This window comes from Elaeis guineensis, chromosome 4, assembly GCF_000442705.2.
Source record: "Elaeis guineensis isolate ETL-2024a chromosome 4, EG11, whole genome shotgun sequence".
NCBI lineage: Eukaryota > Viridiplantae > Streptophyta > Magnoliopsida > Arecales > Arecaceae > Elaeis > Elaeis guineensis.
Window position 1 is genome coordinate 42,217,045 of NC_025996.2, and position 19,480 is coordinate 42,236,524.

The 19,480-nt window shown below is 43.3% G+C and overlaps 1 protein-coding gene across 1 annotated transcript; it reads left to right on the forward strand.

Annotated features, from left to right (window-relative positions):
- Positions 1-12,205: 12,205 nt before the first annotated feature.
- LOC105034598 (proline dehydrogenase 1, mitochondrial) lies at positions 12,206-15,798 on the forward strand. Its single transcript, XM_010909811.4, is given in 5 exon segments — positions 12,206-12,807; positions 13,924-14,545; positions 14,548-14,565; positions 15,127-15,367; positions 15,474-15,798. Coding segments are annotated over 5 exon segments (1,446 nt in total). The 5' UTR covers positions 12,206-12,291; the 3' UTR covers positions 15,523-15,798.
- The last annotated feature ends 3,682 nt before the right edge of the window (positions 15,799-19,480 follow it).

Sequence of the window (19,480 nt, forward strand, 5' to 3'; positions counted from 1 at the left end):
AGGTTTAAGTCCAAAAACTTTGATTTCATTGAAGATTAAAATAAGATTTACAGAGGAAGGCCGAAGCCCGATTACAAGCCAAAGGAAAAACAAAACCGACTAATCGTCGGAGTCGACCTCCTCCACTGGACGACGATGGGAGATGGTCGGCGGATCCGCTCTGACTTCTGCAGTCGGGGCCGACTGGTCTTCGGTAGCCGGCTCTGCGTCCTCTTCGGCTTCCGTCCTGGTGGAGAGGCCTTCTGACACTGGTTCGGCCGTCTCCTCCGCAGCTGGGGCCTCCGACTCTGGCAGAACTATGCCGCTGAGATCCAGTTTCGGGTACAAGCCTCGAACGGCTTCCCGAGCATCCTCGTACCCAACCGGTACGAGAGGAAGCCGCTCTCCAGAAGTTCTTCTCGGTACTCTTTCGAGTCCCGGAAGACTTCGACGGCCCGACTCAGAGCCTCCTTCGCCGACTCAGCCTCGGCCTTCGCGATGTCTGCGTCGGCCTGGGCGACGGACAAGCCTTCTTCGGCCTTGATGAGATTTCTGAGACTCACTCGGAGTTGCTCGCGGTCGGCCTCCAGCTCCTTGGCGACGCCGTCTCGCTCGTGCCGGAGCCGACGGATAGTCCGGGACTTCTTCTTCGCGTCGTCCTTGACCGACTGAAGTTCCGACTCCGACGATGCCAAAGCCCCCTTGAGTCGGGAGGCCTCCTCCGAAAGTCGGGAGACCTCCCCCTCAAGTCGGCCCTCCCGATCGACCGACTGCTGCAGCTGATCGACGAATATGACTTTGTCGGCTTCAAGGGCTCCGACCTTGTCCCTCCACGCCGCGCGCATCTCGCCGAACTTCCAATATCCGACCTCCAGCTCAGAGATATTGAAGACCAGCTGCACAAGGTGAAACCGACCAATAAGAAAGCAAATTTATGAGAAACTACATTCAAAGTCAAAGGAAAGAGAAACTCACCCGGATCATCATCGGATAGAATGAAGACAGTATGTCAGACACACGCTGGTTCTTCATTGCGTCGATGTCAGCAGGAAGGAGGAGCGCCTGGCACAATTTTCTGGCCAAGTCATGGTTGGCCAGGCCCGACGCACCTTCGGGAAGCGGGAAGTCGGCCGATCCTCCGCCAGCCGACCGACCTTCGTCGCCCGACGCCATGGGGGCCTTGCCTCGGCTAGTTGCCCAAGCCCTGACGTCGGAGATTGAGGGAAGGCTCGAGCCCGACCGAGTCTCGACCGACGGTGCGGCGGTAGCGTACGTCGGTCGCTCGGGTTCGCGGGCCTCCTCCTGAACTTCTGAAGCCTGCTGAGCGGTCGGTGCGCCATCTGCGGACTTAGCAGCCCGTCTGTCGGGTGAAGCGGCGCCCTCGACCGACGGTCCCTCGGACGGGACATCGACGAGCACTGTCGGCGCTGACAGTGCAATCACCGGCTCCACCTTCGACCCAGTCGGTTCGCTCGGCAGAGCCGCATGGGGCCTCTTGGGAGGCTGCGACGGCCTCTTCCTCACGGCGTACTGACGTACGTCGGCTGCCGATAGTCGTGTCCTCGGTGGCATATCTGAAAAGGATGATAAATGGTCAGTGCCGAAAAGGAAAAACAAAAAGAAGAAAGAGGGGTCGGGAAAATGAAAAACCGATCTAAACGGGGGACCGGGCTAAGGCCGGCGTCGTACAGGGCCTGCTCGGTGACAAGCTCGCTCTGCTTCGGCACCGAGATGTCCTTCAGCCGGTTGAAGTCCTCTCGATCATCAGCCTCCATCCGACTGTTCTCATTCGGCTCGGTTTGGGGATTCCCCCAACGGACGGGAAACCCCCAAGAAGCAGAAGACGACGCAAAGAAAAACTGATTCTTCCATCCGTGAATGGACGATGGAAGACCAGTAATGAAAGAGAGCCCTTTTCGAGGGACGAAGTACCACCACCCTCGGGCTTTAGGGTGGGGTCGGAGGATGAAAAAAACTCAAAAAAGGAAGACCCGAGGTTCGGTCGGCAAAAGCCGACACAAAAGTGCAAAACTGACTATCAGCCGAACCGAGTTCGGTGCAAGTTGTGCCGGGCACAGCCCGTAATAGTCGAAGATGTTTCGGACGAACTTCAGAACCGGGAATCGAAGGCCGGCCCGGAGGTCCTCCAAGTAGAAGGCCACCTGGCCCTCAGACGGGCTGTTAACCCGACCATCGGTGCCAGGGGCGAACAGTCGAAACTGCTCCGGGATGCGGTACTGCTCCCGGAGCCGGTCGACGTTCGACCTCGAAAGTGAAGAAACCTCCACCTCCGGGGTCGACCGAGTATCATCGGTCGGCTCTCCCGACCGACCACCTCGTGGGGACGTCCTAGCCATGGATTCCGACGGATGGCAAGGAGGAAGAAGAAGGAGATGGTGAAGACAACAATGGCCCTTAGGAGAAGAAGAAGGAACTGCAAACGAAGAGTGGAGCGGGAGAGTACCTGGAACAAGGACTCACGCGGGCAGAGTTTCGACAGTAAAATGAGGAGGGTAAAAAACCAAGTGGGGGCGAATCTGTATATATAGTGCCCCCCGATGGTCGAGATGAAGGCACGGCCAACGAGGACTCCCCAGATCTTGCCGCGTGGCGTCATCCGGGCCATCCGTCGGTCCGACGGTTCGACGCACCTGCCTTCAGATCGTGCCACATCACCTCCATCCGCTCCACCGAACCTGTCCCAATGGCCGCACGCCACGTGGCGTGAAGGCCGCGACGTTTCGTATCCCCGAAGGGACGGCGGGAACGGCGGTTCCCCTTCCCGATGGGACGAGACGTCTGACGCCGACATGACACCTGACGCCGATGGGATGGGACATCTGACACCGACTAGACGTCTGACGCCAGCGAATCGCTCTGCATTTATGAGACGCCTGACACCGTATCAACCGGCGGTACGGTCGGATTTTTGCATACGGCGAATCCACTCCTTTTCGCCTGGGATTGCTGCCCAAATAAAAGCATCGGCCAGCTCGTCGTCCGACTCAGGAGTGGAGGGGGCAACTGTTGGAAAATACCCACCGACCGACCGACCGATGGCCGGAGGGACCGATCGACCGACTTACGACCGGAGGGACCGACCGACCGACCGATGGCCGGAGGAACCGACCGACCGATTTACGGTCGGAGGGACCGACCGACCGACCAACGGTCGGGGCGACCGACCGACGGGCGCCATCACCGGCCAATTAACGGCCCATAACCGACTGAGGATGTGTCGGTCGGGTATACTTTTCCCGACCGACTGAACCCGAAAGTCTGATGGCCGACTCACGTAAGACTCGCCGACCAACAGAGGTGCCCGACGCCACTCAGCTGGCCACCGACCTAGGGTCGGTCGACTCCTCCGATCGCCGTACAGCCGCCGGAGCTTGTCAGCCCTGACAGCAACATGCGGCACTACCACCTAGGGGCATTGTCTCGCCTAGGGCATTGTCAACCCTAGTGATTTGACAGCCCCACGACGACATGACACTTTTACGGCGACTCTGACAGTCTACAGTGAGTTGACAATTCTTCAATTGTCCGCACCATTAATGACGGCGCCGTACCGTGCTCCACTATATAAACCGGAGAAGGCAACAGTGCAGGGGAGGACTTCACTTCTCGACTCAAAAACCACAGGCTCGCTCCTCTCTCTCTCTCTCGATTGAGCTCTCTGTCTTCATTTCACTGTTGCCCAGTCACCTCTCTGACTTGACCGTCGGAGGGTCCCCGCCGGAGCCGCCTCCGGTCAGTGTGGACTTCTCATTTTTGCAGGCGCACGCTCTCCGGCGATCAGACGACGAGGCGATTGGCCACAACATAACACAATAGAAAAAAGATATAAGATTTTAGTATGGATGATAGCACAAAAAGTTTAATAGGGATAAGAAGGTACGTGATCTATTCAGATGTAGTTTTTTTGTAGGAGAGAATAATGTGGGAGAGGCTGAATTGTGAGAGAATTTTATTAAAAAAATTGTGGAAAAAATTTAATATAGTTGTATAGATTTTTAATATTTTATTGTGAAAAAAAAATATAGATATTATGCTATTTTATTTGCAACTTCGCTTACAATGTTTGATTGTAATATCAAAATATTATTATATAAGCTACTTATTTTCTAATCTTTGATATCCATTATTATCTTTTTTTATTTATAATATTTTAATAATTTATAATTAATTTTTTAAATTTTATGCAATTAAATGAGGATTCTCTTATTATTCTATCTAAAACTAAGAGGGATTCAATAGAAGTAACTAAGCAAAAGAGGATGAGGCAGAATATTCTTATCAAAAAAAAAAAGAAGATGGAATATTTTTTTGCAACAAAGAATGCAAAAGCCATGGAAAACGAAGGATCATTGGTTCAATGGGATTAGAAAACAAACATCAGTTCATGTATATATAATCCTACTTGCTTTATTGTTTGGCCTTGCCTTCATCTGGCACTATAAGAAATATTAATTGTAATTCTATTTTTACAAGAAAAACTCACTTTTGTATCTAGATACCATCTAGATCCAGGTATAATTGCTTCTTTTTTTTTTCATTTATTCAACTTCACTGTATCGCACAAGTTATTTTCTATTGTCACATGGTGGTGGAAACATGTGCAAAACTGGCATGAATAGCATACGAGGATTATTAAATCTAAATAAGGTGGAGAACTAGCTAATCCCTCGCTACCAAACACTTCATGGATATTGTTACACCTAAATGATCAAAGATTTGATATGACTCAAGTTATGAGGGTAAACTTCTTTTGAATTGCAAATGATTTAGGTTAAATCGAATCATAATCTTTCTAATTTTTTAATTGATCAATCACACGAATATGCATTTATTGCATAAAATTAGCCTCAATTAAGTACCTTAGAAGCCTGTGTTTCTCTAATTGAACAAAATTGGTAGCATGTAATTTGAATCTCATCAGTGAGTAATAAATATTGATAATATATCTCAGCCAGAGGGAAGATACAAACAACCCACATTATGTAAAACTTGGCTGACAGGCTGCCCAAGCTTGCCCTACCTGAGTGCTGGTGAATAGACTTTTAGTGCTTGTCTATTAAATAGATTTGAGGCTATCAGCTCTCTCATGCATAATATTCTTCAATAGATTGAATCCACCAATTTGAAAACATGCACTTCTTAGTACACGAGTTCGATGACTCCAGGTGCCAGAGTCTCAAAATTTTCCAAAGCTTGGAATCTGGCAACTGAGAGAAAATATAAGCTCAGAAATCAAGAGATGCATAGATGAGAAACGAGGAAAACATGACATAATTGGAAGTATAAGACAAACATCAATGTGGCTGTGGAACACTCAGTAGCAAACTCATCAAAGATCCGACTCCTGGTAGCTTATAGCCAGAACTATCTCTGCAGCTTGATCTTTTTCTCTATTCACAATAGGCAAGCATATCTTTCGACTCCTAATAAGGGCATGTGATTCTTTCACCTACAGAAGAGTTAAGCATATCAATTGCAGTGGATAGTATGGACGGTGGAAAAATAATATTAAGGGGTTATTTAGATGGTTGGGCCCAAAATTTCATAAGATTCGTGGTCCAATTATCTCAGTTCATTTTTTTTTTCTATGAGATTTAAGTCAGCCCAATCAAAAGATGATCCTCGATATCTACAAATCTAGGCCTAGCCTAATTTATAATTTATGCTTTTGATTGTTACAATTAGGGATATTAATAGGTACCCTATCTGGTGGATATCCGTCCTTATCCGTCGGAGTAGGTTGGTTTTTTTTTTTTAAAAAAAAAAAATCAACACAGGGTGGGTTGGGGTCTTAATTTTGAAAATCTGCAGCGGATAGGGTCAAGGAGTGAATCTACCCCTAAACCCTATCCTACCCAATCCGTTATGTATATGTATGTACTCAAATACCCTCCTTCATAATAGCATATTTACAAATATACCTATATATATACACCAAATCTGTTAGGGACTTAAGATTTTTTTACTATAGTATATATCTATTTGAATTATATGGATTGATGGTTGAAACATGTTTTAGAACTTGTTTGATTTAAAATAGGTATGAAACTTGATAAATTTGAAACATATTTTTTGATGGTGTTTGCATCATGCATTTGTTTTGGTGAGTTGTAGGTAGGGTAGGATACTATCCACCACCCACATGGGTAGGGCAACAGTTTAAAATCCCTATCTACTATGATGGATAGGGTCAGATGATGGATAAAAAGTGGATAGAATGTAGATTTAGCAAAACTCATATTTTATCCTATTCATTGAGATCCCTGGTTATAATAGTCAAATCCATAAATTCTATAAAATTTTGAAATTTACAGATTCAATCATCCAAACAGATTATAAAAAGCCGATATATTCCGCACCTTTATGAGCTAAGGTACACTCAACTATTAACTTGACCTGCGGTTCTGTTGATCAGGGGTAAACTCAACCATGAACCGATTGCCTGTCAATCCATCCATTCCCTTTCTATGAAGAAATTTTCAGTAGTTAACAGTTGCAGAAAAATGAACTTCAGCAAAGCAATGGAAGATGAGAAACAGCAATATACAAGTAAATAAACATTCATTTAAACAGAACGGCCTTCATTCAAGAATTCAATCAAAAAATTTCAGTCCCAAGCTCCCAGCAATGTTGCTAACATCTCTCATACTGAAGGTAATAGCTTCACATACCTTGTATAATATACGTAGAATACATAGAGAGAATAGAAACCAACATAAGGAGGAAGGAAGCGGTTTTAAAAGGAAAATAAATATCATGAGTTGCAGCGTGAAAGCTAGAGCTGCTTACGTAAAAGCATAAGAGATTTTTAATTATAAATAGCAATGATAACATCCACAGAATTTATATTATTGGAGTAAACCGACCGACCTCCATAAACCGATCGATATCCGACTCTGATCCACCAAACAGACAGACAATTCTGGAAGTGATTATGGACTATATGTCGGCTGAGCAGACCAACGCTATTCTCGATCGACCAACCGAACGTTCCTCACCGAATCAAGATCGATAGACGACCGATGTTCGGACTCTACGGACAATGAGTTATTTCGGCCGTCGGTATTTCAGAGTTACTAACCGACAATCGACTTCCGATGCATAGTCGGCCAACTCATTCAAATATGTCATAACCGTCACGAACGGTTATTCTGCTGATATCGCAGCGTAATCCATGAGGATTAATAATCTACTACGAGATTACCGTCCTATGATTCTACGCCGTTAAATGCGGGACCATATTCGACAGTTACGATGATCTAGTCTATAAAAAGGGGGTAAGACAACAAGTTTCGATAAGCTAATTTTGATACACTGAGCTTTGTCTCCATTCTCGTTCTACTGTTGTCCAGTCATCTTCTGACTTAAACATTGGAGGATCCCCATCGGAGATAACTCCGGTCAATATGGACTTTATTTTGTAGGTGCTCGTTTCCAATGAACAGACAACGAGAGGATTGACAGCAACATATATATATATATATATATTTATGCATATATATATATATATATATATATATATATATATATATATATATATGTATATATATATATATATGCATGGTAACAATAAAATGCACAGCAACATTAGCAACAAAAAGGAGCACGGATTTTTTATAGTGCATCGTGCCATGTGGTGCACCATGCTGGCCATCAATTATACAATGGATAGCTAGCCAACAACATGTGCGCGGGCACAATGATACATATACGTAGTGTATCTTATTTGGTCATGATAGACCAGTAGCATGATATACCCCACCATAGGTGCGGTGCATTGTGCTAGCCATCTATCGTATGATGGACAACCAGCAAACAACACACGTATGGACACAGATGATGTACATATGCAGTGCATATTCTTTGTTGGCTGTCCATCGCATAACATGATGCACCACATGCCACGGTGCATCTCGCAGCATAATGGATGGCTAACATGATGCACTGCATGCCAGTTTCAACAAAAAAAGCAATAATATCATAAAGCTTTAGATAAAATTCGAGACCATCAAAACTTCTAAAATGCAAATCTACAAAAAGACTTCAGCTATTCTTTTATATGATAACTGGAGCATTGCAATCAAATCTCCATGGCTTTTTCACATTGTCAATAGCAGACTTTTTGAAGCTCTTCCACAAACAACCCTCTCGTCTTCACAATCCTATCCTCGAGGGCTTCCATCTGAAACTCCAAATTAATGGCAGCATGATTCCTCCTTGCCTAGTTTTCCCGCATGAAGAAACCAAAATCATGCTCAACTACTCTATATTATATTGTATTAGTATAATTACACAATATAATATTAGGTTTAGGAATATTTTAGGAACAAAATAAAAAAAAAAAAGATTAGAATAGATTACAAACTTTCCTCCAATGTTTAAGTTTATTACACTTACACCCAATAGTTTGTAAAACCTATACTTATACCTAGTTAAATTAATGGTTAGTGAATCCGTTTATCTAATGTAAAAAAAAATCAATATTGCCCTTAAGTGGGAAGGAGGATATATATATTTTTTTTCTAGAATAAATTATAGGAATACCCCCTCAGTTTAATCCAATTTCATTTACACTCCTTCGACTATAAAAAATATCAAATTAGTCCTTTAAATTTTTGAAGTATTCTAATATGGTTCTACCATTATTTTGGTTAACAGAATGCTATCACTTGATTATCACATGATTTCATTATTTTATAAAATAACCAAACTACTCTTATCCCCATATTCTCTCTCCTTCCTCTCCGATTACTTTCCTTCTCCACCTTCGGCACCAACGCCTCTCTTTGGTCGTTCTCCATCCTCCTCTTCCTCCTCATTTCTTTATTCTTCTCATCGTGCTCCTCCTTCAAGCTCACCCACGAGCCTTCTTCCCCCACCACGAGTCCCTCTAACTCCGCCCATTCTTCATTAGTGATCTCTCATTCGTTCTCCTTTCTTTCTTCTCATCTACTTCTCCTCCTCTCCTAAATCTGCTTGTGATTCCTCTCTCTTCATGATGGCTTCCTCCATCTCCACCCACCTTACCAGTGAACCCTCCTTCTCTCTCTTTTTCTTTCTCCTCTTCCACCTCTCCTCCTCCTCTAAGTTCGCCTATGTCCCTCTCTACAGATGCTCCCACCACCTCCGCTCTTTCATCACCAATGACCTCTCCTTCCCCTCCCCCCTTCTTCTCATCTACTCTTTTTCCTCATCCTCCTCTAAGCTCACCTACAACCCCTCCTTCCTCCTTCTCTTTCTCTTTATCCAGTTCTCCTCCTCTTTCTCCAAGCCTACTTGTGTGTCTTCTCTCTCTATAGTGGCTCCTTTCATCTCCATCCATCTTGCTAGCGAACTCTCCTTCTCCTTCCTCTCCTTTCTCCTCTCACACTTCTCCTCCTCTTCCAAGCCTGTCCATATCGCTTTTCATGGTGGTTTCCACCATCGTCACCCCTTCCTCATCGATGACCTCTCTTTCTCCTCCTACCATTTCTCTTCATCCACTTTTTTCTCCTCAAAGCTCACCCACAACCCTTCCTTTCCTCTCCTCTTTCTCTTTACCCACTTTTCCTCCTCCTCTTCCTCCAAGCCCACTTATGGCCCATCCTCCTCGATGATGGCTTTGTCCACCTTTGTCTTTCTTGATCGGCAGTCTTTCTTTATCTATCCACTCCTTTCTTCTCACCAACTTCTTCTCCTCATTTTTCTCCTCCTTTAAGCTCACCTATGAGTGCTCTCTCTCATTCTCCCTTCCTTTTCTCCTAACCTCTTCTCCTCCTCCTCCTCTAATCCTACCTATAAGGCCTTTGACGCTGTCCTTCCCTTCCACATTGACCTCCGCGATCCTATTCTATCCCTCCATGACAAGTCTCTCCACCTCCATCTCTTTCTTATTAGTGATTCATTCAATATGAACAAAAGATATTTTCATCTATTGAAATAGAAAGGTAACATATCATTTATTGGTAAATAAATGGTAGAGCTATATTAAAATATCTTGAAAATTTAAAGAACTAGTTTGATACTTTTAAAAGTCGAGGGGTGTAAGTAAAATTGAGCTAAGTTGATCAGATATTCTTGTAATTTATTCTTTTTTTAATATCCTTGGATGGTTGTTATATCACCTAAGAGACTGTTCTTTGAAATATAAAAGACTTATTCAGGAATTTATATATTTTTAAGTAAGTATTTCCTAGGTAACATTTAAATAGAAAAATAAATATATTTATATTATATTATATATAATAATATATAATATAATATACATAATATATATTTATTATAATATATTATATTATAATAACATAAATTAATATATTATAATATTATGTGATGATATTATTATATTATATTATATTAGAATATAATATATTATTATAATCATATGTTACATTATAATAATAACATATTATTATATGATAATAATATCCTATTATATCATATATTATATAATATTATAGTACTATATATCATAATATATTATGTAATATTATTATATATCATTTTATTTTATTTTATATTTATATTATATTATATTATATATTATTCTATAATATAATAATAGAATCATATTATATTATTATTATATTAATTATTAGTATTATGAATAAAATAAAAAATTTATTTTTTCAGCTAATAAGAAAATGACTTATCTACCTTTTAGGTAGGTAATTTTTTTTTCCATTTAATGGGAAAATGCAACCTATGAAAAAATAATGTACCCATCTAGAAGAGTATAAGAATGTGGAATAGGTAAGTTGGTCAACGAAAAAATTTGTCAACTTTTTCATAATATTTATCCGTGAAAAAAATAGTTTCACTAACATTTTATTAAATTATGGGTTAAAGTATTAAATAAAAATAAACATCATGATGGTAAGTAGATGTTTTAAACTATTAGATAGGTATAATTTGCCCCTAATTTCATGGAAGTTTTTATAATTTAGTCAATAGATTATTTTACAAGCTGATGGAAAAATGACTTACCTTCCTTCAAATGGATAAATTTTTTTTCTTATTTTATAGATAAATACTATCTATGAAAAAATAACTTACTCACTTATGACTTATTTGGTTTGTAAAAAGAATTTTTTCTTATTCAAATATTTTTTCAAGAAGCTAATTCGAAATGTTTAGTAAAATAATTTTGGTATGTTTGATTGATCATTGAAAAGTAGCATATTTTAGAATATCTTATATTTAGTTGAATATCTATTTTTCTCAAAAAATAGTAAAAATATATATTATATCTTTAATAAAAAATATTACCTCATTGTATTAAAGTTTTTAAGGGTAATTTTATAGGAAAAAAAAACCAATTCCCTTTCTATGGAAAAGTCAAAAATTTATATCCATATAAAATTATTTTCTATAAAATATGAAAAATTTATTTTGATAAAAATATTATTTTTTTATCTCCCTTTTTTGAAAATTCCAAATTAGTAGAGGGGGTTGCTTCAATTTTTTTGCGTTGACCAAATTTTTCCTTCTTTCCCGCGAATCAAACGAGTCCCTGCAGTGGCACGTAAACATGGTAAGTGGGTAAATTTTCCATAATACATACCCACCAAAAAGGGGTCCAGAGGGAATTGCGTGCCCCCCATCAACCTAAATCCCAGAGATTCGCTTCCCCTCTTCCGCGGAATAAAATAGTTGGATCCAAGTCCATGTCCGGCAACATGTACCCCCGCTCCGCTCCCCAACCCCACGAGCACCCAAAAAAAAAAAAAAAAGGACGGACGTCCGGCGACTCTTATCGCAAACTCCAGCTCGGTCATGAGTCAGCCTCCTACGCATTTCGGCACGCCTCCGACTTTCCCTCATATCTTTCTTTATATTACTATTCCGCAGTCAATGCTAACTACATTCTACACCCACTTCCGTAATCATCTGAAATCATGCCACCTGTCCTAATAGCCAGGTAACAATCGATTCTGTTCTCCATTTAGTGTCCCCCGAGGATCAGCATAACACAGCTTAACAAATCTCTTTACGCGCCAAGACGTGTGACCGAGTCATCGTGGAAACGAGAAACGGTTCGGGCCGAGAAACGGAACCTCCCGCAACGATTTCCTCTTTTTGCCCCACCTAAGGTCCGTTGGCACGGCGACCGTTTCCCATGCGTTTCCCACCCGTTATCCCATTATGGACAGGACAACTTGTTTGTTTCCTTCCCGGAGTTGATCAGTCACGATTACCCTCCACCCGCCTATCTATATAATAAACCCTCTCTCCGTTCCCAGGATCTCCAACTTTGCTGCCCTCCCAATAGAATAGAAGGAAAGAGTTGGGAGGATTCTTCTCTCTTTTTTTATGGCCGCCGTCACCCGAATTCCTCCGAGATTATCCCAACACCTCCTCCGATCCCTCTCCTCCCTCACCTCGCCCCCGCTAAATCTGACGGAAAAGCTCCCCGAACCCGCCGACGGTCCGCCGGCCCGGATCCTGGACCTGACCGACACGGAGAGGCTCTTCGCCGCGGTCCCGACCGGGTCCCTCCTCCGCTCCCTCGCCACCCTCTACGCCTTCGCCTTCGACCCGGTGGTCGACCTGGGAACGGCCGTGATGCGATCGAGAGCGGTCCACGCGACCCGGCTCGGCGGCGCGGCTCTCCTCGCGGCGGTCCGGGGGACGGTTTTCCGGCACTTCTGCGCCGGCGAGGGGTTGGAGGAGGCCGGCCGGACGTTGCGGGTGCTCTGGGAGGAGGTCGGGTTGAAGGGGATCCTGGATTACGGGCTGGAGGACGCGTCCGACGGTGCCGCGTGTGACCGGAATCTGGATGGGTTTCTACAGACGGTGGAGATGGCGTCACCGCTCCCGCCAACCTCGGTGAGTTGCATCCTCTTTTCGTGGAAGATTCTTGAGACTTGACTGGTCTCTCTGGATCGGGTGCAGGACATCCGATACAGAGAATTGACACGTGTATAATGAGATGCATTTAATATGATACATGTGCTCATGTCATTCAGTCATGCATTAGCTTTAGTGGTTGGTATTCAATGCTAGTACCGATCTATTGGAATCTTTGTTGGGAGGAATCTTCCCGAATGCTGATTAAGCTCCAAACAACACACAGGGTGCCCTACGGTAAGGATGGTTGCCATCAAAAAATAGATAGAATGGCCATCAAACCACAGCATTATGTAAGATAAGTGCTCGTGGACAATTGATGGCTATCCATTTCCTGATAGTGACCATCCATGGCTGCACGGCCTCCCGTGCACCGCGGATGATCCAGGTTGAACAAGATGACTCCCCCGTTGTGACACTAGAACAATCGAGTGGAGTTACATCAGGAATCAAATCTTTTGCTCTTACTTAGGAATGATTTCGCTTTGAATTTGGTTGGGCTTTCAAGGGTGCGGCCAGTTTTTTGGTCAAGATAGAGGTGCTGGGTGCTGTTCCATTAAATCGAGGTCATTGTTGTGACACCTGACATTGGAATAAGAGTCGCTCATCAACAACTTGGATTGCTCACAGTTTCAGCATTGTTAATAAGGGTATTTCGTAGCTGGAAATTTAACTGATTGACAGCTAGGATGGTGTTAAAAATCTTCTTTCTTGTATACAGCAGACTCTGAGTTTATGCCTAAATTATATGACAAAGAACTAGTAAGATGTTCCTTTTGATTTTAGGATTTAAATGGCACCTAATTGCTAGTTTATAATGACATAATCGTGCTTGTCGATCACCTGGAAACTCATCTTTTTTCCATGCCACTTTGCACTGATAATGGTGATGGGAAAGTTAGGCTTGGATTTCACTATTTTCCAATAAACTCAAAATATGTTTGCATGGCATGTGATTGTTCTAGTTAGAGTAATATTATTTCCATGTGAATTTTGAATTGCCAAAGCACCAAAACGATTATGTAGTCAGCCAATTAATTTTGTTCTCATTATGCTCATAAATTTGAGCAATCTAACAGGACTTCTTTTTAACAGGTGAGTATCTGTGCGAAGATCACAGCTCTTTGCCCTATCTCATTGCTTGAAAGGGTAAGTGACTTGTTGAGATGGGAGCAGAATGACCCATCATTCCATCTTCCATGGAAGGCCTGCTCTTTTCCCATCTTCTCCAAATCCAGCCCTCTCTATCTGACCCCTTCAATTCCAGACCCTCTAACAGAAGAAGAAGAGCGTGAACTTCAATTAGCTCACCAAAGACTGTCAAAGCTCTGCGAACGATGTTCCGAAGCCAATCTACCTTTGTTGATTGATGCAGAGTATGCATCGGTGCAACCCGCAATAGACTACTTCACTTACAGAGCAGCAATTCAGTTTAATCGAGGGGAGCCAACTGTTGTTTATGGAACAATTCAGGCATACTTGAGGGACTCAAAGGAGAGGTTGGTAGAGGTGGTCCAAGCTGCGGAGAGGGAGGGAATCTCTATTGGTGTAAAGCTAGTGAGAGGTGCTTATTTGACGAGGGAGACCCAATTGGCTTCTTCTTTGGGAGTGCCTTCTCCAATTCACGAGAACATTCAAGCAACCCATAGATGCTATAATGATTGTGCACTGTTCATGCTGGAAAGAGTCAGGAGAGGTGCTGGTGCGGTGGTCCTTGCCACCATAATATTGAATCTGGTAAATTCTCGAAACTCATGCCAGATCCATTATGCTGGTGTTATTTGAGCTTGTTTATATGAAATTGTGCAGATAAGTATTAAGTGCGATTCTGGAGCCAAATGCAAATCACCAAAACAGTGTTTTAGGTTTGTGAGATATCTTTATTTTATTTTATTTTTTTTTTTTGATATCAGGTAACAACTCTATGGAAGATAATTATCGAAATATGAAGATAATGTTAATTTTTGTTTGGTGTTCTTTTTCTTTATAACAACACTATTGGAGTTCGCTGAACCTAAATTGCGCATGTAATATATTGCTTTATAGAGTATAAACATCCAGGTATCGCCCATCCCCTTTGACTAATTACTAACCAGGTGGGTGAATTTGGTCTATATTTTTTTCTTGTTGGACCTAAAACGGTTCTAAACTTGATTTGCATGGATCAGCTTTGCATGATGTTCAGGTAACATAGAGCAATCTTCATGCTAAGGTGTTTTGATTTTTCAAGCATCATAACAAATGTGTTATTTCTTGATCTTTGAACTGTCGAAATGATGTTGATGATGTTATTCCCAGGAAAAACCGCTGCAGCAATGGCAGAGGAGTTAGGGATCAGAAAGGGGAACCAGAACCTACACTTTGCTCAGCTACTGGGGATGGCAGATGGGCTCTCTCTGGGCCTCAGAAATGCAGGATTCCAAGTGAGCAAGTACCTTCCCTTTGGACCTGTGAACCAAATTATTCCTTACCTTCTTAGGAGAGCAGAGGAGAATAAGGGATTCCTTTCTTCCTCTGCACTTGACAGACAACTCTTGAGGTATGTGGTGGACTCGGAACAAATCTCTTTTCCTTAAATTCACTTTGTTATAACGACCAATTCGGGTTCTAATAGCAGTACTTATGTATTCTAATATTTCTCACAGGATGGAGCTAACAAGGAGATGTAAGACTGCACTAGTGGGAAGAGTTTAAAGGATTTAACAAGAATTCAGGGGAATGGAAGATTGTGTAATTAGGTATTCTGTCTGAAATGAGGGTGGGGGTGGAGAGAAGAGGAAAATAAATGCTTGTTTATATTTGGAGTTGTTGCAGACTTACATGCGGGGGAAAGGGAAGGAAAAAGAAAATTATTTGCTTCAAGAACTTAGGTGTTTTTATATATAGATGTTCTGCCGTTGCACATCACATGTACATGAGGATATATTAAAATTTTAGAATGAATATATGATTGCAGGGCTCCTTCATTTCCTTGTTGTCTATCGCATGCGATGTCCATATTTTTATATATTTCAGATTTGGATGATCTATTATTGGCTGCTTTGCGGAGAACGCTTTTTATTATTGATATAAATGGACTATTTTACAACATTATCTTTTAGTTGTCGGCCACATTTGCGACTTACATGCGGGGGAAAGGGAAGGAAAAAGAAAATTATTTGCTTCAAGAACTTAGGTGTTTTTATATATAGATGTTCTGCCGTTGCACATCACATGTACATGAGGATAAATTAAAATTTTAGAATGAATATATGATTGTAGGGCTCCTTCATTTCCTTGTTGTCTATCGCATGCGATGTCCATATTTTTATATATTTCAGATTTGGATGATGTATTATTGGCTGCTTTGCGGAGAACGCTTTTTATTATTGATATAAATGGACTATTTTACAACATTATCTTTTAGTTGTCGGCCACATTTGCCAAATGGTAGCAAGTGGGAAAGACTTGTCTGGAGATAGGCTTTTGGCCAGAGAGGCCACCAAAGAGGCCAGAGGATGGGTGGCCATCCCTTTGTTCTTTTTCATGCTCATTACCGAGTGTTTGCGGCCACTTGGGCTATAGAAAGGACAGGAATTCGCAGCCCCATTGCTTTGCCAAATTGACGTCCGTCTCACCCCAAGATGTCGCATGTCCCACATGGCCTCCACTCGATTCATACGCTATGATTGATTAGTAGTTTCATCCTGCCTGTTTCATAGAGGACCCAGCATCAACTACTCCTTTGTAGGAGATCACCAGTATGAATGTGCAAAGTGCAAAACTGTAGGGCCTGTTTGGACGTACTGAATTCCCATGATGGCCCATGGAATTGAAAAAATTCGATGGAAACTTTAACCTTATGGTAAGCTAATTATTGAACTTGTTTGGATTAAATTATTTAGATTGAGAATACTAAAAGGTAAAGAAGAGTCGAGGAAAAAAAAAAAAATCTTCTATTTTGGATTTTTTGTGCTCTCATTCTTTGCTTGGTGAAATAAAACATCACCCATCTCCATGGATGCTGTTGGTGCAAAAATCCGCTTGCGCCGGAGAAGCCGGAGTTGAGGAAGTCGCGATCGCCGCCGGGACCTGCAAAGAAAGTCTAAACCGGAGGTGGGGTTGCTCCGACAAGACCCTCCGACGCTCAAGTCAGTTCTCTGCCTCAACAAGAATGGAGCGCTCGAACGGAGAATTTAGCAGAATTTTTAGATAAAAAGACGAGAGCTTAGATGATAACGTATCTGGGGTTCCCCTTTTTATAGGCGGAGGGTGCCACAGACTGATAGCGACGTTCGTAACCGTCTGGTAGTGGGCCGCCCATAGTCAGGCAGAATTTATTGCGAAGGGTAGTGGAGTGGAATCGTGGCTATTGCCGTAGCTCGCCACGTGGAATCAGTTGCGAGGAGTGGAGCAGCGTCCGTTGTCGTGACTTGCCAGCGGATGGGAGAATCACGCGATATCCGTCGCAGGAGGTGGAGCAGGATCGTGGCCGTTATGTTGGCCTGCCAGGGAGTAGTGGAGCTGTGCGGAATCCGTTGTAGGAAGTGGAGCAGAGCTGCGACTGTTACTGCGGCCTGTCAGGGAGTGATGGAGCTGCGCGGAATCCGCCACAGGAAGTGGAGCAGGATCGTGGCCGTTAAAACAGTCTGTCAGGGAGTGCGGATCCATCGGCTGAATCTCGGCAGTGGTCGGAGCTGGTGACGGAGTTCGGCTCCCGTAGGAGTCCGGGCGGAGTCTTCTGCAACTAAAGTCAGGTGGAAAGTCCGGCTCCCGTGGGAGTCCGGACGGATCTTACCGGCAATCGGAGTCAGCGACGGAGCCCGGCTCTTGTGGGAGTCCGGACGGAGTCCCCCTTGCGGTTGAAGTTGTCGTCGGAGTCCGGCTCCCGTAGGAGTCCGGACGAAGTCTATCTGCAGTTGTTGGAGTCGAGGGTGAAGCCCGGCTCCCGTAGAAGCCCGGGCAGAGCCTTCCTGCAATTAAAGTCAAAGGCGAGGTCCGGCTCCCGTAGGAGTCCGGACGGAGCTTACCAGCAGTTGATGTTGAGGACGGAGTCCGGCTCCAGTAGGAGTCCGGGCGGAGTCAACTTGAGGTTGAAGTTGTCGTCGGAGTCCGGCTCCCGTAGGAGTCTGGACGAAGTCTATCTGCAGTTGTTGGAGTCGAGGGTGAAGCCCGGCTCCCGTAGAAGCCCGGGCAGAGCCTTCCTGCAATTAAAGTCAAAGGCGAGGTCCGGCTCCCGTAGGAGTCCGGACGGGGCTTACCAGCAGTTGATGTTGAGGACGGAGCCCGGCTCCAGTAGGAGTCCGGGCGGAATCAACTTGAGGTCGAAGTTGTCGGCGGAGTCCGGCTCTCGTAGGAGTCCGGACGGAGTCTGTCTGCAGCCGTTGGAGTCGAGGACGAAGTCCGGCTCCCGTAGGAGTCCGGGCGGAGTCTTCCTGCAATTAAAGTCAAAGGCGAGGTCCGGCTCCCGTAGGAGTCCGGACGGGGCTTACCAGCAGTTGATGTTGAGGACGGAGCCCGGCTCCAGTAGGAGTCCGGGCGGAGCTGTCATGTAGTCGATGTCGGTGACGGAGCCCGGCTCCCGTAGGAGTCCGGACGGAGCTGTCGTGTAGTCGATTCTGCTGAGGACTTCGGCTGTGGGTATTTTATACCCAACAGATGCAAACCGTGGAGCCTAGTTGAGACTAATACTAGACTACTCAAGCTTAGCTTGAAAAATAAATGAGTTGCTCAAGCACGATATAACTTATTCAAGCTTGGCCAGGCTAAGCATTGAGCAGAGTGTATTCGAGCAGAGTCAAGCATTTACACACTACCTTTATCGACTATATAGGTGTTTAAATGAGTTGAGCTTTGAAAATTGTTTGCTAGATGGGTTGAGATCTGAAAAATCTTTGCATTTATGTTCATTTTCTAGCTAAGCTGTGCTCAAACGAGTTCTAAATTAGCATGCTAAACCCAAACTGCTCATGAGCAACTCGATTCATTTGCACTTGTACCCATCTCAAACGTAATGATACCTATTTCTTCTCAAGAGCTGCCTATGATCAAAATAGAGATACTGTCTCATCCATATCTAATTCACTTCCTTCCCTCAAAGATCTCCTATATCCTCATCTAGTCAGCCTTATCCTCCCATGTTCCATCAATCTAGCCCGAAAGTCTTTCTGTCATTAAACGACTGAATCCCTCAAGCCCTTGAGGCTTCTACCCTACTCCTCTCTTACTTCCATTTCTTTGGGATCCTATTCACTCCTCTCTTTCCATCCCTCTTTCTCTCTGCTTGAGTTGGAATAAGATGAGAAGATGAGTGGATAAAACTTAATAAATAAGATGAAAAGGATTTTTTTCTTTTTTTTTTAATAATGTAAGTCACCCAATTTTACTAACTAGAGGAATAATTATAAGGCTAGAAGTACCATCTTCCTTCCGACCAATTTTGGTATTTTTCACCATTTATCATTAATATCAATTCTTTTTCATTCAACTAGTGGTCTAAATGAACTCAGCTGAATACTATACTTGCCTATTAAAGTAGGAAAAACCCCATTAAACCTCATTCTTACACCAACTCTAAATGTCATCTGATTTTAATTAGTAAATATGTAGCTCACCTACATTCATATAATTAAATAATTGTCAAAGAAAATATATCTAAAGTTGAAATTTGTTT